Genomic DNA, 22973 nt, shown 5'->3' on the forward strand with positions numbered 1-22973 from the left:
GCTGGAGATATGCTAGATGGCCCACTTCTGTTTTGATTTGATTTTGCCAATTGAAAAAAAGGATGGGAAACACTGCCCATCTGGCAACATGTTCATGATGAGATTTTCTTCCCATGAGTGCACCACTGATTTACCCCCACCCTCAAAACGGAAAACCACACACCACACAAAATATATATATATATTTTTTTATTTGCACATTTAAGATATCTGCCAATGGCTTACACTACCAGGAGGCCAGATTTTTGCAATCATTATTTTGACTATCCTGTTTAAGCCCAAGCAGCTATTTGGACTTATTTAAGGACTACAGCAATGTAGACAAGTTTATATACAAGTATGCAAGTTATGACCCCTCATGGCAGGTGAGTCAACATGCTGTACATCCAGTTACTCATTAGATCCTAAAGGGTGATTTAGGATTGTGGACATCCAAATAGGAGCACTGGAGGGGGGTTGTGCCTTTGACAACCCAGGATTAAAGAGGGGGATGGGGGTCGGGGGTCAACCTATCTGTGGATTCTACATCGACAGTCGCTGATGAGTGGGGAGTTGAAAATGTCCAGAAAAATTATGATGCAATAACTGAACTTCCCACTGTGCCTGATCCAGGGCATAAAACTACGTGCCTCTATGGACTTTGACAGGGACTAGCTTCTCAGATGTGCATGCACATGTTTACAGGACAGTCGGATGCTCCGTCAGGAACTTGCTACTTGCTGTGTTTGGCTGGGGGAAAAAAATAAATCACCTGGGAATTGGCCAGCTACAGATCCCCAAACAGCAGGCAGGCGTGTCCCAGCACAGCACCTGACTATAAAAGGAACCACTGACACACATCCAGCCAGCCGAGTCAGAGCAATAAACTGTTTGTGCCGTGGAGCAGGACAGATGCTTCTTTCTATGGTATGCAAAACTATGAACATCCTTCACAACTGACCACTGGGTGTGGAACCAGGGTCAGTGTTTAATGGTTTTCTTGTATGGACAGCAATTATTTTTGAGATTTTTAGATCCCAACAAACATAAAAAGGAGTTGTGTCAACAGGATCTCTTATAGTAGGAGCAGTGCGCACCACATGTTCACAACACCTTTTGTTTTTATGTAGTGGATTGTCAGCCTGGCTAATATCATGAACTGGTGAAAGCAGCCCGTGGCTCCTCCTGTCTTTCAGCAGTTGCTTCCACACCCTCCCTCAGATGGGTTCCTTTTTGTTTTTTTTCATAAACTTGTTTTATGTGTGCAGCTTATAAAGTGCAGGTGCATTTAAAAAAATACTGTTTTTGTGCCTTGCAAACTTGAGTCTAAAATGAAACAATCAAGTCAGTGATTAAACATAGGTCACACCTGAAGTGGGGCTTAAGATTTAAGTTCCATTGATGCAATGATGCTTCTGTGCAACACTTTGCAAACCAGCAATCCAGGCGAAAGTGCAACAGGTGATGCCGACACTGAGGTTTTTGTCAACATTCACAAAATATAAAACCAGGAGAACTTCTCAAAAATTGAACTGAAAGGTTTTAAATACTTCCCAAGCAACCACGAATTCCACAGAGCACACTTACCTTTTGAACGGTCATCCAGGAAAAATAAAAAAGGAATAATTGGTTGTACAGAGCTGAAGTTTGTGATTTAACCATTTTTGTATTGTCTGATGTATATAGAACCAACACTGTTCCTACAGCTATACAAAAGCCTTCACTGCCGATTTCTCCTAATTCGTTTATTAAAATATTTCCAATTTCTGTTGGTGTTTGTAGCAAAACAATTTAATTTCAACAAGTGGAATAGTTGCGAGCCCAGATTTTCCCCAAAAGCTTGGTTCTAGACAGTCACTTTTAGTTTTTCTCCAATGTGTTATTTCTTTCTAACTTGGTCTCAATGTCTAATGTCTTAGGAATACTTGTATTTTTTTGTTTTTCTTGGTTGAATTAAGGACCCATATGCTTTGAGACTGGTGTAGAGATCTAAACTTTCATGTAACACTGAGCCACCAGACTAAATGCCTTACCTGCAGTGGTGTAGCTGCTGAAGACACTGTTTCCTTCCTCTGGAATCTTGTTTGTACTCTTCTCCTTGATCCCGTGCACAGCTGCATCAAAGGCAGATACCCTACCGGTAGCAACGGCATCCTTGCTGATAGGCTGGCTAATCATGCTATTGGCCTCCAAGACGGAGGTAAAGTTCTCAGACGTCACAGTCTCTGTAGCCTGCTTACCGGATGGTGCCTTGGTCTGTGCAATACTGCGGGAGGTGACAGGCTTGGAATCCTCATCACTGTCAAAGCCGAATGGATCTTCAGACGTCTCTGGCTCGGTGTACTTTACCCTTTTGGGGACCTCAGTCACCTCTGGCTTGAAGTTGGGCCTCTTTGATCCCACCTGTGCCTTGAAGGTGGTCTCCCCCCACTTGGTACTGAGGGTGGCTCTTTTGTTGGAGACGACCTCATCAAACTTCGAGCTACCGTTCCCACCCTTCCGGCTGTAGGTTTTACCAAATCGTGATGTCATTGTGATGCGTGTATCATATTCTCTGTGAAACAAAAGTAAAGATGAAGGATAAGAAAGGCCTAACACTGTTTCCATGCTATGTAAAGCAAGGGGAGAATACATGTATATCTACATATTTTGTTTCTGCTCTCTTATCAGATGTATCCAAGAGTCTTGTAGCCAACATAGTTTACTCATGTTTCTGCTTTCTATTTCATAACTGTATTGGACAGTTAAAATGCTCTGTAAAGTGTAGCAAACACTTACTTAGAAGAGCTGATGCTTCTTGCTACAAAATTTGAATGCCACTGCTGATTAATTGTTTAACTGGAACAGTAAGCTGTGTATTGTAATTGAAAAATAGTATGCCTAGCAGTTGCTATGCAAATCCCATAATCCTACAGTATGTTATTTAATCCCACACACTACATTTTCTGTAACTGATCTCATGGCAAACTGCTTCAGGTGATGTATTATTGTTGTTACTGATGATATTGTCACATCTCTCTTTACATGGCATGGGCATAGACTTTGTTATTGGGCTGTTTTTGTGAACTACAAAAAAAATAAAATAAAAACTACAGAAATAATTTCACCTGTTAATTGCCAGAAAACAAACTCAACACTAACTAGGCTAACATACCTTTTATTATGCAGGCTTTCCAGAATGCAACATTTTATTTAAAAAAGAGATCTTAACTGTATAACAATACACAAAGGTTTGATAAATTAACAATTTAATCAAAGGGCAGCCAATAGTAAATTAACTAATAGTACCTCACATCATAGAGTGCATTACGTTGTCACCACTGTTTAAAACAACCTTAAACCGGATTACATACATAGTTGTTTAGTAAAAGGATTCACACACATTTAATGTAATGATAATAGCCTACCCAAGTGACCTACTTCACCGTTTATCCTAACTATAATACAACGTTATTCTTCACATAAAATGAATGTATGGTCATCCAGGTCAATGCAAATACCAGTTACATGCGTAATTCACACAAAATGCGAGAATAGGTCACTTGCGCTCCTAAATAATAGTTATTTTGCTTCAAGAGCAAAGCACTGTTTACACTTTGTTAAGCACACTTTATAACGCAGAGCTGTTTTGTAGGCTTTGTTTGCAGCAACCTGCTATTAGTGTGTTCGTGCATAAATTAAGACAAATCTGGTAAATGTATGTACTGTATTTTCCCAACTGACAAACTACAGAAAACAAACATATAAAGACAGCGTCATCCAACCTCCATAATGTCTGAACTGCTTAACACAATACTATATTACTGCTGAATTCCTTAAATATATCAAATGGTATCCATAAATACTAGTCAAACGCTTAAGAAAATAATAAAAAAAACAATAAATAAAATGTTGGTAACAGGTAATTGATCAGCTACCGTACAATTCGCACGATTTGTTATATTCTTCATTTATTAAAACATCGACATTTGTTTTTAGAAACGTCAGGATAACAGTTGACCTACTCCCACCACTCAGCAGTATTAAATAGTGCAAGTCTTGCTTCAAACCTCGCTATTTCACACAATTAAACAATGTTTATTTATATATATATATATATATATATATATATATATATATATATATATATATATATATATATAGATGGCACTGCATCGTGATCGGGACACGAAAAGCAAAGACATCTGGGCGATTATAAAACAATATAAAATAGCCTTGGTGTTTTTAGGTCTGTTCTTTTCTCAGGCCTGACACGGCTGCTTGTCTTGTCACCGTTACTTGCATACATTCCCGTTCACAGAGAGTGATGGTCGGCTTTCCCATCAACCTCCACCGTTTGTAGTTGTATTTTTATAGAGACGGAAATTATTCAGTACATATTTACCAGCAAGAAACAAGGGATTCGGCACCGGAGGAAATAGGATCGCACAGTGTTCCTTACGTTTACCCAGGCAGTGTTGGGAAGCCTCTCAGCCGGGTACTCACCTCACTCACACTCCGAGGCGGCAGCTTCTTTACAATCGCACCCGACGGGGCCTCCTTCACTCTCGGCTTCCTCCCACAATATAAACAAACCTGGAACTATTTCCAGCGACGGAGGCGGTGATCCTTTCGATGACTACGACGAGAACTATGCCTCCAGAAATATATAAAGTTTGTTTTCAAAGTTCTATTCTGAATATTTTTATTTATTTATTTCAAACTCGACTGACTCGTTTTGGCTGCGCCGCTGTCTTCCATTCGACTTCCCCCCTCCCTTGCTTTTGCTGCCAAAGCGTCGTCACGTCGCCGCAAGCCCCAGTCGTCCAATCGCGCCGCGCTATGTTAGGAAGTGGACCTCTGCCGCCACTGAGAAAAAGCAGAAAGAGGCCAAGGGATTGGCAGTAGGGAAAGGAAACGGTTTGAGGTTGAAAATGAAAAAGAAAGGGAGGGGGGAGGGGGGAGGGGGGAGGGGGGAGGGGGTGTCCGGAGGGGGATACGCGTCAAGGAAATACGTCATCACGTAGGTACAAAGTGTTCTGGGATCTGTATTTTTTCTACAGATGCAACGCTCTGGCAGTAGCGTTAAGCTATTTATTACAGAAGGACTGCCCACACTGCAGTCAACTTAGCACATAATGAAGACTAAATCAGGTAATATTAGATCATTGATAAATGTTGGATACATTGATTTGTAATGTATCAGACTACATACCAGATATATCATTGATGTCACTAAATAACAAATCAACGATGTGTTTGTGGTATATTTCATATATTTATTTCATTCTAAATTGGACAAAAAAAATATTGTCGGGAATTTTCTGGCATTCCTTGTACAGTATTTGAGTCACACGCCGCCTGACGGGTTTAAACTGAGGCGAACTACATTTCCCAGCACGCTTTACGCTCGTACTGCTCAGTACAACATCAATAATAACCGTATGTACGGATCAATATAAAAACTAACCCTATGTACGGGACCGTTCTTTATTACAGGGAAATTGCTTGGTTTGTAATTCACATTTAAACGACAACATAGCTTTACATTGCTGCTGAAGTACACCGTAAATCAAGTAAACAAAATTGATTTTTTATTTTTTTTATTTATTTATTTTTGTTAAAAGCTGGTCTGCGCTGCTACCTTGCGGCAGTTTTTGGAATGACCGTATATATAGATCTGTTTATAAAGGTCAGAAAGGAGGTATAACATGTTATGTTAACTTGTATAATTCCAATGTGTAAACTCATGTTATATACATTTAAACAGAATAAGGACGTATGCAGTACCGGAATCCTTAAGTAATATTCACAATAGGTTTAATATTGTCAACATTCAACTGTCTGTTCTGTTTATTTATGTACGCGTATTTTATTTGTGCATGGGGTTAGATTTTCAAGGAGACTGGTATGGTTCAGTTTTATTCAACAAAGACAGTTCTGAAGTTCGCAAAGTACCCCCTGTCTCCTGCCAACCAGTCTATTTCACGTTTCCATGGCTACCGAGTCCTGGTCTCCCGGGTAACAGAAAGCAAGAGTCCGCGGGAGATGACGGAACAGAGCAAGAAGAGTGACATTGATTAACTCTGAGAAAAGTAATCTACGAAGTAAACACAGCGCTCAACAAGCCAATTGTACCAATTTCTGAATTTCAGCTTGCTAACACATCCATATCTATCAGCAGGCCCTAATATGCCGATCAACAGGGGGATATTTTTCTTTAGAAACAAAAGAAAACTGCTCCAGGAATTGTGAGTTGATCAAAGAGTTTATTGGTTTGGAGGCGACCATGGCACAGGTTTTGTCCATTGGTGGGAGTGCAAACACTGAACCATTCATTCCAAATATTTCGCATGTCCCACCTCTGAGATATCTTAGATCACCATCTACCTACCCTAGGTAAGTATTCATTGTTTTTACCAATTTGTTGTTTAATTAATTAATTAATTAATTAATTAATTAATTAATTAATTAATTATTATTAGATGTTTTTTTTTTTTTTTTTTTTATGCCTACCCCTTAGGTACACAAGGAACTGAGCGGTTGTTCAAACGGTTTGTTCTTAAAGCATATTTGAGAGTCACTCAATATCACGAGGAAATTGACAATTTGGATAACCAGATCCAACCTGTCAGCACTTTTTAAGCCCTGTTTCGTGCACCTCATTGCAAAAATAAAAAAGTTAGCATCATTTTATTTGTAAGACACATATGTTCCTTGTACCTTAAAGGGTTAACATTAGTTAATATATCTAATACTCCTCTACTAGTAGTACTATATTAATATTAATATTAGTATTTGTTGTTGTTCCAGTTAATACAAATGTTAGTGATAATACTGCATAAATGGGTAATTGTATGTAAAATTAATGTGATAGCTTGTAACAATTGTAAGTCGCCCTGGATAAGGGCGTCTGCTAAGAAATAAATAATAATAATAGACAATACCTCTTACAGCATCAATTTCAAAACCCACCACTTTCCCATGCTACACTGTGCTCTTAAAAAGTGAATCCATCTACACTTTTGTGCCTTATTTACACTTTTGATTTCTCTAGTAAATATCTGTGAAGATACAACGCTACAGAGCAGGCAAGCCACCTGTTAAGAGTCCCCTGTGCTTTCTTTGAGCCATTTAAAATAACCAGGGAAGGCTGTCCTGTTTTACAGAAACTGTGTGACAGTCCAATGCGTTTAATATAGCCTCTTTACAGAATTCCAACAAGAACAGCACACTGTAGCTGTCTGAGACAGTCATTCACCTTGATCCCAAGCACTTTTCTTCCCTTTTAGTATCTCAATATTTTAAACTGTATTGTAAACATTCAAAACAAGACTTTTGAAATTATAGCTTTGAGAATCCCGACACATACTGTAATACTAAAGCATTGTTTCCCCTGTCCTGCAGATATTTGATGAAAGCACCTTATATAGCAACTGAAGATAGTGCTATTCAAGAGGAAGTTAAAGTAAGTAGTCTTGTTAAATAACTAGATGAGGTAATTTTTTTTCGTTTTTTTTAATCATCATGCCTGTACGATAAGCACTGAACGCAAGACATTTCACCCAGCATCTCAGCACAGCATGCAAATGATCAAAAAGCTTTATGGTTTTGTCATGGTGTCTTGGGCCATGAGGGGTGACATGTGTAGACAGTACATAATAATAATAATAATAATAATAATAATAATAATAATAATAATAATAATAATAATAATAATAATAATAATATGCAATGGTAGATAATTCATGGTTTCTGAAACCAAACCATTTATTTTCAGGTCCCGTGCTCGCGAAGGTGCCGCCTACGAAAGCAAGCAGGCCTCACCAACCGCTGGCAGTTGCCAGACCAACTGGGCAGTGATTTTCTAGGAAAGTCCCAGGCCTTTAAAGCAGTGAGGGCCGGAGTAGTTAACAACTCTTTGAAGAGAATTATGACAGGTATGCAGCACAACTGTTTGATTGTTCTTCACCACTACAAAATGTTTTGACACATGTCCTGAAAGCAAAGGATGTGGGGGGGGGGGGTGGTCTTTATTATCCAGAAGGATTGTGTCATATTGTAGAACCTCTCTGCCATCAGATATCTGCACCGTGAAGCTATGTGCTTACTGGCACACTGTGACAGTCTGAATTCTGCTGTTACTCTGCCAACACTTGTCTTTGTCATAAGAGCGTTATGCTAAGACAGTGCCAGCAAAGCACGCCTGCTATTTGAAATCTGCACTTAGGAAAGTGACAAGCGAGACATGCTATTAAGGATCTGACTCTGGGGTATCTGCCAACAAGCATCTCCAGTAAGACACTCGATAGGAGAAACTGACCAAATCGATAGTATGTAGACTTTCAGAAAAATAGTTTATATAGATAGACCTTAGCTGTATAGAATGTTTTTGTCTTTCAAGTAACTGACATAGTGGGGTCTATTTTAATAATCTAAAATGACCACTGTCTATTGTTGGCCTCCTCAATAAGATCACTCAATAAGGTGAGCGTAAGCCTTTGGGCATGTCCATTTTAAAAATGGTAGAACATCATTCAAACTAATATTAATGGATATCAGCAAAGTTTATATTCCTTATGCCGTTATCAAAAGTTAGAACAAAAAAGACATTTGGCAGTCTAGCAAGAGATATGGTGTGTATTTTTGGTGGAGTTAGTTTAGTTTAGTTTATTAGTAATCACTAAGTTTAGTTTATTAGTAATTATTAATACAAAGAGAGACCTAAGTATTCTATCTCAATAAATTATAATAACAATACAACAATAAAATCATTCCAAACAGTTACTATACATCCAAATATTTCATTCCAACTTAAACAAGTTCATCTCAAGTACAGGTGACACTGAACAGCAAAGTTAAACTGCTAAGGGCATACCATAAGCCCAGGGCTGTGATAAAGAAATTATACCAACACAGTCAAAAGGCGGTAAGGAATGATTGTCGGAGCAGCTCGGTTCACAGTCCCGCAAGAGAGATGGTGTGTATTGTATTGTTACGAGAAGAATGACAATTAACTCACGCCTAGTCTATTTGAATGGACTGACACCATTTTCTGAGCATCTCTAGGCTCAGGTTATTTATGTTTAACAAGGTGTATCCTCTCCTCTTTTACCTTCCAGCTGACTTCCCCTTGTATGTGCATGAAGAGGTGTTCTGTGACCCTGTGCCTCGCCCTGCAGTGCCATCTTGTGGAAGCACTGCACCAAGAAGCACCAAACAATGGTACAGCACCAGTATTACCGTGTTAAATGCTACACCTATACAATGCTAAAAACATTCGACAGCGAATTATAAATGACTGATTGACATACAGGATGGAATTATACTTCTTGAAATGGAGGTCATAAAGGGATAACAAGAACATGGAGGGAAACAAGACTCCTATTGCATAGCAGTTTCACCCATTCCAGGTTTTAATACAAGCTTGATTAGCCCCAGTGTATAGGTAACAAGCTTATTAAACTCATAGTAAAACCAGGAATGGATCAAACTGCTATGCAAATTGAGTCTTATTTCCATTCCTGGAGAAGGGTTTTAAAATCAGGTATTTTATTATTGCTAAAAAAATCCAGACTTTATTTCTGACCATCGAGCCAAATAAGATTCGATTACGGAATGGAACCAATGTGATTAACATCTCATATACTCCAAAAGTGCTTTTAATATGTGTATCCTATTCATTTACAAAAGTGTTATATTTTGACAGTGTTTTTACCAGGTTATACAGATTGAAATTCTTTTCTGTAGCATATTATCTCCTACTCCTAGTGACTTTTGTGTTCTCTGTTAGTGTAAGACTGCCTGGCTCGGCAAGACCCATAACTCCGGAAGACCTTTTCCACTATCACTCCAGAAGAGTGGCACAAAAAATAGGTCAGTCAGAGAGTAGCTTTGTAAATACAAGCACAGCAATGACACAGGATTAACCCGGGGGAAAAAACAAGTTTCCTTGTAAACATTTTGCTTTTATTTACTGAACTGATAAATGGAAATAATAATAATAATAATAATAATAATAATAATAATAATAATAATAATAATAATAATAATAATATTTCATTACAGATGTGGTACTTGAATGTCTGGGCAGTTTTTGGGAACTGCATAGCCCTTATTTAACAAAATCCAGAGTACTGACTGAACTGTTCACATCAGCCAACAAACAAACAGGAAAAACCGTCAGTAACAGCCCAGGTAAGTACTCTATATATGTATGTATGTTTGTATGTATGCGTGTGTGTGTATGTATGCATATGTGTGTGTGTATGTATGCGTGTGTGTGTGTATGTATGCATGTGTGTGTAAGTGTGTATCTCCCTCTCTCTCTCTCTATTTTATCGATGGGTGTCCTTGCAGATTACCATTATTTCAGCAGCAGTGACAAACCCCACAGTAAGTGTGCCAGCCCCCTGTCTCAGCGTTCCTCTAGGGGGAGGTACAAAGCCAACTCAGGCAGGCAGCTGCACCAGACCAGGAGACCCGTCGTGCTGAAGCTCAATATCCAGGACCCGGACATTACCAGAGATGGTAAACACACCGCTCTAACTTACTGGTGCCTTGTGAAATGATTTCCCTTATTTTGTGTTTGTTTGATACTCCGATGTTCTAAACAAAATGGTATGTATTTTACGCTGATCAATATCAAGCTCCAGAGTTAAGTGGTGATGGGTGTATCTTCTTGCAGTACACCGTAGTTTGATCTTTAGAAATTAGTTTGATCTTGTATGTACAGCATATGACACTTATAGATGTATTTAGAGGATAAAACAGAAACATAAGCACTCACAGCCCAATTAATCTGCAGAACCATTTGTCTGTCTGTCTGTCTGTCTGTCTTAATGTCTCTATCTCTGCCTGAACTCTTTGCTTATATCTCACTAACATTTGACACCTCTAATGCTCTGCTGTTCCTCAGCGCTGGCAGTGGCCTTGCAGAACCTCTACTTCTCCAAGCCTGAGGTAGAGGTGAGGGAGGCAGCGGGGGTTTTAGCTGCCGCAGCCGAGCTGGCCTTCCAAGCGCTTTTCCAGGGGTAAGCCACTGCCCATCTGCTGTACCTTGTTCAGCATAGGAAGTGTAGCAGTAAATAATGTCAAAGCTCTACCTTTTGATTAATAATAACAAGCTGGCAATACTGTTGGATAAGATTATGTAACTTAGGCATTTGTAAGAATCCTTATGATTACTATATAAAATGACATGAAGTTTGATGCAGGTAATGTGAAAAAACAGCTAGTCCTTGTTATGAACTGTCAAAATATTTAATACTAAAAAAAATGAAACTGAAGTGTTACTATTTTTATTTGTCTGTATTCTAGGAGAAAAAAATATTTAATAAAACAAAATAAGTACACACAAAAAAGCTGAAACTTTATTCACAGTGGTCTGTTTTGACAGGTGCATATCTCTAATGATGAGCAGCATCAGTACATCCACGGTGTGTCAGTTTCACTACATGGCTTGTAAGGTAAGATCACTGGATGTGAACACTGAGACAGCCCTCCTGTGAGTACACAGCATCAGGCACAGGACTCCATTTCCAGGGGACACAGAAACTGATACATGTGCACTGAAACGAAGGGAAATAAAAGAAAAACCACTTGCACTTTTGCTACTGGAACAGTAGAGGGAGTCTTCCTGTTTTTTTTTTAATTTAGAACAAATCACATTGATTTAGCTGCACACTAAGACTACGGTCAACGAATCAAAAACGTAATCCCACTTTGTCTATGTGTGATTCACTACTTGGAATGAAGCACATGGCATTCTTTCCCTTGATCAGTATTATTATGATTATTATTATTATTATTATTATTATTATTACTTGCATACCTGGGCTGTTTGTTTGTTGGCTGATGCATTTTGCTTGCTTACCTTTTGTGTTCTGATCTCATTCTCAGTCACAGTCCTACAGAACATGCAATAATTAAGTAAATAATGCTTCTCGACTGCATTTCTCTTCAGTACAGGGAGGAGGCACTGTTGACTGCCTGTGAGAGGTGGCTGGAGCTGAACCTTGTTCCGCAGCTCCAATCAGGAATACACCTGCGAAACCTGCCACACGACCTGCTGCAGAAACTGCTCAAATCTACCAGGTCTTTCATTCTTTTGCATGCTTTTTGGTTTATATACACTATGCATTATTTTAAGGCTGTATCTGGAGAATATAAAGTGGCTTAATTTAATGATAAGCCAGCAATGTCAGCCCCTTGAACTGTAATTAACATGTACAGTAACTGTACTGTACGATTAGATGGCAGTTTTATACACTGCTTGTACACACTTGTTATTACGTACCGTGCTGTAGAAGTATTTTGCCAACCTATTGCACATGCCGGTTATATAAGGTTAATTGGCATGTGTGTGCTGCTGCCATGGAAAAGTCTATTGAGGTAGAAGTTGAAGTAAATTTTCCACTACAGCAGTATGATGTAGCTAAGTAATTTATAAACACCCTCTTATGTAATATGAAACATTCATACTAAAACATGGAAAAATGCAAAGGATAAATGTATTTGTTTAATATATGGGGGGAGGGAGCACAAAGTGGTAAAGTGGAAGAAATAGCATTAATAGTTCTTACTTGCTTCTTGTTAAACTGCAGTAATGATGGCATTATTGAAATCTTCAGCTGTAATTAAAATGCACTAAACTACCCCAATTTCACTTGCAATCCACGGTTCTTAACTGTGATTGTTTCCCCCTTGCAGACTGTTCACGTTCAGTGAATACCATCTCTACAGAACTGTGCTGTACTGGGTCTTCCTGCAGCTGAACCCCACAGTCCAGATCATGCCATCACACAGCTCCATCTTAACATACTTCATCAGGTACAGCTGCTGCTACACGTGTGTGAAGTTAGGCAGGATATTAACCAATTAGCATTTGCCTTAAAGTCAAGTTGGGTTCTTGAAGTCCGTAAACAGATTAGTATAGCTCTACACTGGTCTATTTCAGATCAATGCATCCCATATCTAAACTGACTGTGATCCCCAGAGCCAGTGTGGTGCCTTTAAATTGCATATATAGAGCCTCATTTCTATGTAAGGTGTAGCTGTATGTGTGGAGACAGTATGCATTTGGGAGGCAATATGAAAAACTTCTGCAGCAGACATTCAATGCATTTGTACAAACACTAGTACAGAATAACTGGCCTCCCTACTCCTTTTTTACTCAAGTTATGCAAATAAATTGCTGTTTGACTACCTTGTGCATCACCCATAACACAATTCTCAATCAGAATTGTAAGGTAAAACTAGATAGAAACAAAGTCAAGCAGACACACAATTTAACTGCTGTTTACTCAATGATTCAGTAGCTATGCAGTGTCTTCAGAATCCCCGTCCTCAACTCTATCCACAGAGTCACTGCCCCCTTACATGCATGAAGTGTTTGAAAAAACCTGCTTGGCAACAAAGTAATTATTTCTGGTTACCTAAGTTGTCTAGCCACAAGACTTTGCTAAATCAAATACAATCTGATATATTATTATTATTTTTGTTAATTATTATTTGTTTATTTAGCAGATGCCTTTATCTAAGGCAACTTACAGAGACTAGGTTGTGTGAACTATGCATCACCTGCAAAGTCACTTACAACAACGTCTTACCTAAAAGACGTATCACAAGGATGTTAAGTCACTTGCTCAAGGTCACACAGTGAGTGAGCCGGGATTTGAACCGGGGACCTCCTGGTTACAAGCCCCTCTTCTTTAACCACCAGAACACACAGCCCACTTTCCAACCAGTTTTTGTACAGCCCTTTAACAGATGGTGTGTTGTTTTTGCAATGGTGAGGGGACAGAGCATAGTGTGAGTCAGCACACCACATGAAGTGACTCTGACAGACTGGAATCTGCAGCGATGGGAACTGAGCAGGGATGGGGGCTGATTCATTTCACTAACTACTTTGGACATCCTCGGGGGAAATGAGAAGCTCATGATACTTCTTGTTAGTCACCAAAAAGTTAAATGAAACATTTTCAGCTTGATTTTACTCAGCAGTTATTTTTATTTTTAACATTTTTAAGGATTTTTTTTTTTTCAAAGACCATTTTGATTATTTAAATCAAGTTTGTAGTTCATGAAACCTTTAGCTGTTTTAGAGAGGGTTTGTTAGTTTATTCTAATTTATAAACACTTGAAAAAACAATCCTTAAAAAAATACATTCTTAAAACAGCCCTCATCTGCATTGCTGTCGGCTGCTTTTATAAAAGTTAGTTCAGATCAGTGAGTCCATCTACATTCTAATTGCAGGTATAACACTTTTTTATAGTGGGATCTATTTTAGTGACACACAACTCACTAAAATGTTTAAAGCCAGCCTTTTCACAAACTTCACGATGTTAACAAGGGGTCAATATATCCCCCCTGATGGAAAATCTCTGCATGATCAATATAAAGGAGTGTTAAGATCTGTCACTGCTTAGATCATTAGAATAGATCCGCTGCTTTGGGGTTGCAGCATGGCCAATGGAAATTGTTGGAGTACATAGCTCTCTGCTGGCCAAAGAACCCCCTTTGTCTTCCCCAGCTTGCCCAAGAAAAGCGCCTTGCTTGAGAGAGATGTGGGACAGAAGTATGTGGCTCTCTTCCAGTCCTTGCGCCTTCACGGGATCACAGCTAGTAAGTGGCAGACTGCACTCTACCCTTGATCAACTGTCCCTTGCTGTCAGAACCAGACGCTATATTCAATAGAGTGCAGCCTCTCAGCTGACTGCAGTCACCTTACACTATCAGACAGATATAGACAGCAAGGGAGTTAACAAAAGAAAATGTACCCACCCCTCTGTGCTTCATGCCTCATTATACTGCAGTTCTGTTACATGGCGTTCATGGATTTGACTCCCCTTTTCAGACTTTCAAAGTTAACTGTCATTTGTGTGCTGATTTCTGATTCAGTACCTTTTAGCTTTGAACATTGTATTACCGGTACTGTAATAATTAGTAATAGTAAAATGAAAGCAGTCAAATTTCTTTTAAATTCATATGCATTTTTTTTTTAACAAACAGTAATACTGGATACATTCCACAATTATTTCTCCAGCAAGCTGAATTGGAAAAATGCATTTTTACTTCATGACAGCACAGTTTATTGCAGCCTGTTTTCTATACATGGATATGGAATGACCCTGCTTTCTTTAAAACGCTGGGCTTCAACCATGTTATTATAGCCTGGTGTTATTTTAATGCAGTGCTGTCATTCTGGAATATGGAATATCCCCCCCTTAAAGCTGCAGGGTTCCACAATCACATTTAATACATTCTTCCATACTTTAGCCTTCGGTGAACTTCACTGGATAGTTTTCTGTCCTTGTTGACCGTCTAGTTTATTTATATCCCCGAAAGGTGGTTTAACTGTAGAGATGTTTTGAAAAGTGCTTGAGTGTAATAGGCGTGTTCCTGCTACAGAAACAAAGTATCATGCCGATGGGGAAAGCTATTGATTAGGGGGAAATGAGATTGAAGACACTGAGAAAGTTTGTCAAAGAAAAGTTTAAGTGTCACTACATACAGATAAAAAGATACTCAGATGTTTTTGTCTTTGGGTACTTTAAACATTCTTACAGTCATGTGTCTTATAATTGTAATTGACATTGAGCTGTGCTACAGCAAACTAAATACACACGTTTCACTGTGGTCCACAAGTTGAAATTAAAAAAAAAAACTTTTTCTTTATCTGCCAATAGCCATTTCAGCAGCCAGTTGCAAACAAACTCAAAGTATAAATTGAGTTCTGTGTCACAACCTACCGCAGATGAATTAGTTTAGAAAGAATGTAGTATGGGGGAGATATCCTATAATGTGGCTTTATTACTCAGATGAAAACCAACACTGGGAAATGACAGATGTGAGAGACATCCTCAGCATAGGGCTGCTAAGTGCTGTATAAGAAAAAAGAACCCATGTGCGTTTCATGAACAGAGCGGCACATTTACTGTACACTAAAGTAGCTGTATGGATGATGAATGGTCATCAAGCTAAAGCTATAAAGATTATATATATTAATTCCTTAAGATCTGAATAACGTGGGGGCTACTAAATAACATGCATTTACCACCTCCATTTTGTGTAATTGATTTACTCATATTTGTGTGTGTGTGTTTCAGACACACATCTGGAGGAGATACAGCAGATCAACGTACTGCCCCAAGCCAGTCTACTGCGGCTCTTCACAAAGCATTACTACGCTGTAAGTCAGCAGCATTAAAAATGATTAGTACTGTTTACACAGCATTGGGTTCTATAGAACTGACCTGAAGAGGGACAGATCTAAATACTGACATCCTTTAACGTTATATTCTGGTTTTATTGAGCCCTTTATTAACATCACTTAACACACACAGTGCAATGAGCTCCATGAAACAAAACAGGATTGTGCATTTTTGGACGTGCCTCTCTTCACCCTCTCGTAAAATGTATATTCTTTTTTTGTTTGTTTGTTTGTTTGTTTGTTTTTACGGGCAAGCATAACATCATTTGTCCACCAGGTGGTGACAAGTCATAAGTACAAAAAAAAAAACCATTCGAATCAAAGGTAAACTGGAAAAAACTTCAAATGAATAGAGCATTGGCCACAACAGCACATCCATTGTATGTATTCATGTGTGGATCAGTGTTCACTACATTATGTGTTGTTTTCTACTGCCCTTTGCACTTTGGGGGTAAAAGATGAAAAAAACCCTGTACTATACAAGTAAAATGTACTAAGTACCAGAACTGAACTAAAAATAACTTAAGTTCAAATATGAGCCACTGAATTAACATTCTGGTTCAAAATATTTCCTGGAAATAATAATGATATAAATGATGTGCAGAGTGTGAGATATTAAATCAGACTCGCTGTCAAAAGTCTTCATCTGCTACAATTTAAAGCAGCTTTAAAAAGCATTTGAGGCCAGTGCAATAAATTTACATTAACTGCTGCTGCAAAAATAAAAAATAAAAAGAAAGTGAAAATATAAAAGGAGAGGCGTCTCACTTAGTTAAATATGTAAATGATTTAAAAAGAGCAAGGCTCTGCTCTGAGGTGAAGCAGAGTTAACTCCAGTGTTTTGACAACTTCCTCTTCAATGTTTTAGTTACAGAGTGGAGGGGATGTGCCGTACTTCACAGACTTCTCCACTCAGGCAATGCGGTTTGGCCTGCTAATTGACCGGGTACGTAAACAAGTTAACCCACACCTGGTGAACAAGACTGTTTTCTTTTTATAACTGACCCTTTATTCTAGTAAGCTTTCTCTAAAAACGAATAAATGTAACTATAAACCAATGGTCAAAAAGCTAGCAATCTGCCTTAGTCCTCACTACAAGAGGCTGGAAGCACCATAGTATACCATGCGAAGGGAAACAAATAACCCAGATTTCCCCAATGTCTCAAAAATAAACCAAAAACAAGAAAAAAAAAGCAGAAAACATGAATTACGAACCTGATAGTGCTGAAGTGATATGGGGCTCTAATGATATAAATGGGTACTGTTTTAAGGGCTTTTTTTTTTAAGTGTTTAAAACGTTCTCTTAGATTAAATGGTGCTTTCTACCTTCTAACCCTCTCTCAAACAGCCGAGAAAAGGGTTCCGGAACTGCAAACTTGATTTATAATGAAAATTATCTTTAAAAAAAAAAAAAAAAAAAAAAAAAAAACAGTCCTGAACAAAACATTCCTTAAAACAGTCCTTAGTGTTATGAATAGGGCCCTGGATTGTTCTCCTACCTAAGCCCTGTTGCCAAACCTCCCGAAATAAATTACGAAATAAATAAGTCACACTTCACCATTACAGCACAGTGGAAAACAGGGCTTATTTATAGTATATTTCTGATAATATGCTTTTTGACAGGGCAGCACAAATACTGTCAATTTGAGATACCCATAATGGTATAAATGCATTAATGTGATAATTCCACGTCCATTCCCTGCTGATAATACCTTTTGGCTAATTGATTATTTATTTACTGGTAACTGAACTCACTTCAGTATTTATTGCAGGAGAAACGCACTGTTTTGATTAAGGAACTGCTGAGTAAATCTTGTTAAAGTGTGTGGAACTCATGTACTGGTCTGTCTGGGAGCTCTGTTTGGCACCCTGTCCTCAGTGTCTTTGCCTCACAGGAGCCGCAGTATCGCACAGAGACCATTTCACTGTACGGGTTCTTCTTCGAGCTGAAAGCTGCAAGACACAGGGAGAGCGCCACCTACAGCTTCTCCATGAAGGTGCAGTAAGAGTGTAAGCTGCCAGGTGCTGGTAATTGGCAGCTGGGATCTTTAACAGAGTAAATAGTGCCCTGAACAATCAAGTATTTTAATGTAAAGTTATACTATTGATACTTTCTATCCATCTAGCTGTCTAGCTATCATCTATCTGTCTGTCTGTGGGCCTGTCTGTCTGTCTATTTATGTATCTGTCATATTCTATGTACTACCAGCAGTTGTCAGTGTCTTCGGTATGTCCCCACTCTGTGTAATGCTTTGTATTAGACAGTCAACCCTGGTTGACATGGAAAAAGCAGTAATAAAGCAAAAAGGCAATATGGTTGAAATGAGATGCGTGCCTTTAAACTTTATGGTAACTGCTGTAGAATTTGCTATAAGTCTGATGAAGAACAGAAACGGCCAAATCTGTCATTGTGTACATTCCAGTCTAGATTTGTATTCCAACTTGCCCCTACAAGAAAGTGTCAATGTCTATTGCATTTCATTGCATGTGGCCATTTTACCTTACGTTCTTCAGGAGTAACTATTGAGGGAATGAATTTGGATGAGATATGACCCCCCCTCCCTGAAATATACATTTAATCATATCACATTGCGGGCCATATTTTCAGAGCATTTATCCAGTCTTTAATTAACTCTTATTGTTTGAAAGATGAAAATTCAACAGTAATGTGCTAAACTGAGAAACAAAAAACTTTGAGTACTTCAATTATGTTACTGATTGTAGCTTTGAAAATTCAGTAGGTGTTTTCTCTTTTTAAAAACTGAAGTTAATTGAAGACGAGTAAACTATGGCCCTACACATACTTTAACTGCTATTTCTTATTTCAACATCAGGTGGCAGTGCACTAGCTAACTGGAGTTGCAATACATTGCTGTATGCACAGGGCAAGTGAATGGTCGACAAATTCCTAGCAGTGGCCCCTGAGAAACCTTGTATAACAGAGGTGTTTCTTTAACGAGATCTGATCATTTAATGACTTAGCTTTCATGCTCCATTTAATTTGATTGAACATATTGTTTAAACCCTTTACTGCTTTGCATACCAATACTGTACATGTATTCAGTGTGCATATTGTAAACCTTCAGCAGACTGTCTCTCAGTCTCTCAGGTGTGTATATGGTAATTTACATTAGTAGCTGGCTAAAAATGACATCTACATTACGTCTCCTCTCAAGTCAAATGATGCAGTCCACTTCTTGCCCTGCAGACTAAGCCTTCCCTGCATGTTATGCCTGTTTTACCATGGGACATGAGGACAAATGGCAAAGGTGGATAATTAGACTGCAGATACATTGTCAGATGTTGATTTAAACTGTAGTTTAACATAACACCATGCTATAACCAGCTAGTTCAATTAAACTACAGTATGCACACCCTACAAATGTTGATGATCCCCTGTCAGACATTGGACAGAGGGTCAGAGACAGTCCTTCACACACAGAGAGTGGCCAGGGTATGGAATGGGTTACCTAGCCATGTTGCTGATGCTGAATCGTTGGGATCCTGTAAGACCCAACTTGATCAATCAGCTACTAGGAACCAGCCTATCATGACATTTTCTTATGTTCTTATGTTCTGTATTTGACTCCCATTACACAGAGGCTAAAGTACAATGACCCCGCTTTGTCATTCCGAGCCTGTGAGAGACACCCCTTCAGTCTGCTCCAGGGCCGAGAGATCCGATACGAGATCAAGGTCCAGTCCACGGTGGAAGAAAAGTGGCAGATATTTAGCACTGGGGTGTTGAGCAAGGAATTTGGTGTCACCAAGAAATCTGCCAAAAGCCAGGTAAGGGGGAATAGTTAAAAAAAAAAAAAAAAAAAATTTTAAACATTTACCACCCCAGCAAGGTTATATCGCAATTAGGCAGGCAGATACTGTGCAGTTGCCATAGTTTGCCATACTTCCATGTGCATTACTGTGCTTACTTTATCAACCACGGGATCCTACAGCAAACTAGAATTGGTGTGTAGTTCAAAAATGATAAAGACTTGCTAAAACGTGACTGTGATTTGAAGTGTAAAGAAAATTAATATATGACTGGTCGTGTCTAGTGGAAAAATCCTGTTTAATGAAACTACAGTTTCTTTAGTCAGGCACCAGCTTGGTAAAAATATGCCACAGTTATTTTCCATAAGTGACTGCTTAAGAAGGAAAGGGTTAAACCCAGAGGGCCTTCAAACTGCAGTGATGGAATGCTAGAGAGAGGATTTCTGGAAACAGTGTCTTGTGGCCTTGCTTTATCTTGCATTTCTAAATCCCATTGTCCAATTCCCTGGTGCTTGTGAACTGGATTATCTGTACTCAGTAGCACTGGCTTATGGACAGCAAGACGGGGGAGCGGCTGGTAGATCCTGGCATCTCTAAGGAAGCTCGTCACGTCAGGTCTCTGTCGAAGGCAGGGCCTGCGCATACTAATTAAGAGTCCACATACAGAGAGAGGCCGGATTAAATACTGTGCATGTGGAATGGCAGCTCTGGCTCCAACACATTCACACTCAGTGGCACCTGCTGTTTTTAAAATGTTTATATTTTCATTTTTATGGAAGGGGGGAGTGAGTGGAAATGCTGTAGCCACAGTGAAGGGCTTTTGGTTTACCACTTTAACCTGAGAGAATCTTTTTATTTTTGAGGTCTTTATTATTATTATTATTATTATTATTATTATTATTATTATTATTATTATTATGAATAGTACTAGTAGTAGTAGCATTAGGAATGAGTAAATGCTATTGAGTCTAGTCTAGTTACAAAGCTTGATAATTGTTTTTCTCTTTCTCTCATGTAATCTTCAGATATTTATAGTAAAGGGACTGAGCCTTCCCATCTATGTCACTTTTGGGCTTGTGTTCCCATCATTCTGAAGACTCGACGGGAGTAGGTGTGCGGGCGGGAGACAAACCCTGAACAAACAGACCTTTAACATCAAGGGGAGAGCTGAAGATAAACAGAAGTGCTTACTGAGCCAGCAGCTTGGACTTTCACCTCATTAAACCATTGTGTCACGTGACAAACACCTTTGTAGAGTTTACTGTATTTGAATGCAGATCTGCTTCCTGCACTGAAAACAAGTGGCTGATAGAGGGTGTGAAACTCCATTTGCAATGCAGTGAGCTCATGATTGTGTCCTGATTTGATGAATGATCTGCATTGGTATGCCATTATACCATAGTTGCTTTCACCCTCCCTATTTCTGAGAACCCTTCCAGTGAGCAGCCAGTAGATTTATACTTTGTTGTTAGACTTTCTGGTGACCATTTAAACCAGATTTTGCTGTATATTGTAACTGCAACTAGACATCATTAAAACCTGCACATTCTGACAGTCGAACTACACAGCACAATTTATTTCTCTGCAGTTTTTCTCTGCCATATGCCACTTTTGGTTCTAAAACTAATCCAGAAATGACGAAGAGCTCAAAAAGACAATACATTGTGAAGAAATAAATCCTGTTTGGTACATCTTGTGGTTACTAAAGTGAACTGTAAAAGGATTCACTATATGGGATTGACTGCTGTTGCAATGAAATTGTAGTGCAGCTAAATTTCGAACATACTGAAATATAACTGCAGTCAGTGAACTGCGCTAATTAGATTAAATTAAGCATTGCTTGGAATTCTAATTGGTGAATTGCCAGGGACTCTTTTTTTTTTTTTTTTTTTTTTTTTAACTTCTAGCTAAAAAGTTAATTGAATTGGATGTGACCATTTGTCAATGACCACTGCCTCTAAAGCCCAGCATACATTTATTTAACTGAAACATTCATAAGAATTAGCATAACAAAATAAGACAGGACTACAGGTGTTAGTCAGATGAGAGGAGCATACATTAATATTTATGTGAGCACTTCTCAAAGAACTTGCTCTAGATTAGTGTTTATAAATATTTAACAGAAACAAAGATGTAGACAGGGATTTTAAGGCGATTTAAGTGAAATCAAGTTTTGAAAAACTTTAGGCAGGGGCTGATGAGTCCGGTGCTCTTGGTTTATGTTTGGTTAATAAAACCATCTTTTTTTCTTTTGAACCAACCGCACCTTCTACGAAGTTTTAATGCAATTATAAGTGCAGCACCACTCAGTGCAATAAGGCTTTCATTCATTTTGAAGTGTGCAGTAGGAATGACCACGTGCTGCTTGAAAAAGTTTCTCTTCAAGTTTTGAAGAAACATGTTTCCTCGTGTATGCTGGGCTTAATTCCTTCAGAGACTTTCTAGAGAACCATCACTTTGAAACAGCTCCTTGTGAAACGTCAATAATCTGTCCAGTTTTGGACATGGAGACACACATAGAAACCATCTATGGCACCTGCTATCCTACCTTGGCACATACTAAATATGCTTATACAATATACCAGTTTATCAAGGCTAGATTACTTGGATTTACTTATGTAGTATAATATATTTTAATTTCAATTGTTTTGTTTTTTTTGTTTTTTTCTTTTGGGTACTAATTAGGGTTAGAGGAAGCAGTGAAATCTTAAGGTCTCGCACATTTCAATATTTTCACATGGGCACAGTGCCAAGTAGGAAACTTGAATCCCAGCTATTTGTGTTGCTTTGGGGGAAAAAATAAATACATAAAATAAGCACTCATGAATTGTGTGGTTAAGTGTACACTCTTTTAGAGATTCTCTTCATTTCTGTTAATCTTTAGAGCATCTGTACATCCTGGAATGATTAAAGCTCTAGTTCATATGCTTGCTCTCCACCTCTTTACTGGTTTCCACAATTTGAAATATCTGTGGCTTAATGTTCAAGGAGAAAACTGAGAACTCTGGTCTAGAAAGTTTCTAGACCACA

General features: G+C 38.6%; 2 protein-coding genes across 5 annotated transcripts in view; one reads left to right on the plus strand and one right to left on the minus strand.

Annotated features, from left to right (window-relative positions):
* LOC117417702 (wings apart-like protein homolog) overlaps positions 1-4877 on the minus strand; it is a 31605-nt gene extending 26728 nt beyond the window's left edge. Inside the window, exons 1-2 of the mRNA XM_034029907.3 lie at positions 4465-4877; positions 2013-2533 (exon numbers count right to left, since the gene is read on the minus strand). Of these exons, the coding sequence (XP_033885798.2) occupies positions 2013-2511 (499 nt within the window). The 5' untranslated portion in view covers positions 2512-2533; positions 4465-4877. The remainder of the gene's footprint in view (positions 1-2012; positions 2534-4464) is intronic.
* Positions 4878-4990: 113 nt separating this feature from the next.
* btbd16 (BTB (POZ) domain containing 16) lies at positions 4991-21827 on the plus strand. Of its 4 annotated transcripts, none has more exons than XM_034029937.3 (18): positions 4991-5112; positions 6143-6357; positions 7366-7426; positions 7739-7898; positions 9081-9183; positions 9752-9834; positions 10027-10155; positions 10318-10488; positions 10877-10991; positions 11357-11426; positions 11924-12054; positions 12670-12789; positions 14493-14584; positions 16069-16151; positions 17041-17118; positions 18068-18169; positions 19773-19961; positions 20969-21827. In XM_034029937.3, exons 2-18 carry the CDS (start codon positions 6248-6250, stop codon positions 21035-21037), a joined length of 1866 nt encoding a protein of 621 aa, XP_033885828.3. In that variant the 5' UTR covers positions 4991-5112; positions 6143-6247; the 3' UTR covers positions 21038-21827. The 4 variants fall into 4 exon arrangements, with proteins under 4 accessions (XP_033885828.3, XP_033885827.3, XP_058841166.1 ...); XM_034029936.3 differs by having other exon boundaries at positions 5001-5112; positions 6140-6357; XM_034029935.3 differs by lacking the exon at positions 4991-5112 and having other exon boundaries at positions 5331-6357.
* Positions 21828-22973: the final 1146 nt, after the last annotated feature.

This window comes from Acipenser ruthenus, chromosome 13, assembly GCF_902713425.1.
Source record: "Acipenser ruthenus chromosome 13, fAciRut3.2 maternal haplotype, whole genome shotgun sequence".
Taxonomy (NCBI): Eukaryota; Metazoa; Chordata; class Actinopteri; order Acipenseriformes; family Acipenseridae; genus Acipenser; species Acipenser ruthenus.

What these genes read in the sequence shown, in the direction of transcription:
- btbd16 (XM_034029937.3), top strand. Translation starts at nt 6,248, where the DNA reads ATGGCACAGGTTTTGTCCATTGGTGGGAGTGCAAACACTGAACCATTC. An exon ending in AAACTGCTCAAATCTACCAG is followed by an intron (nt 12,055 to 12,669) that starts GTCTTTCATTCT and finishes TCCCCCTTGCAG; the next exon opens with ACTGTTCACGTTCAGTGAAT. An exon ending in TTGGCCTGCTAATTGACCGG is followed by an intron (nt 17,119 to 18,067) that starts GTACGTAAACAA and finishes TTTGCCTCACAG; the next exon opens with GAGCCGCAGTATCGCACAGA.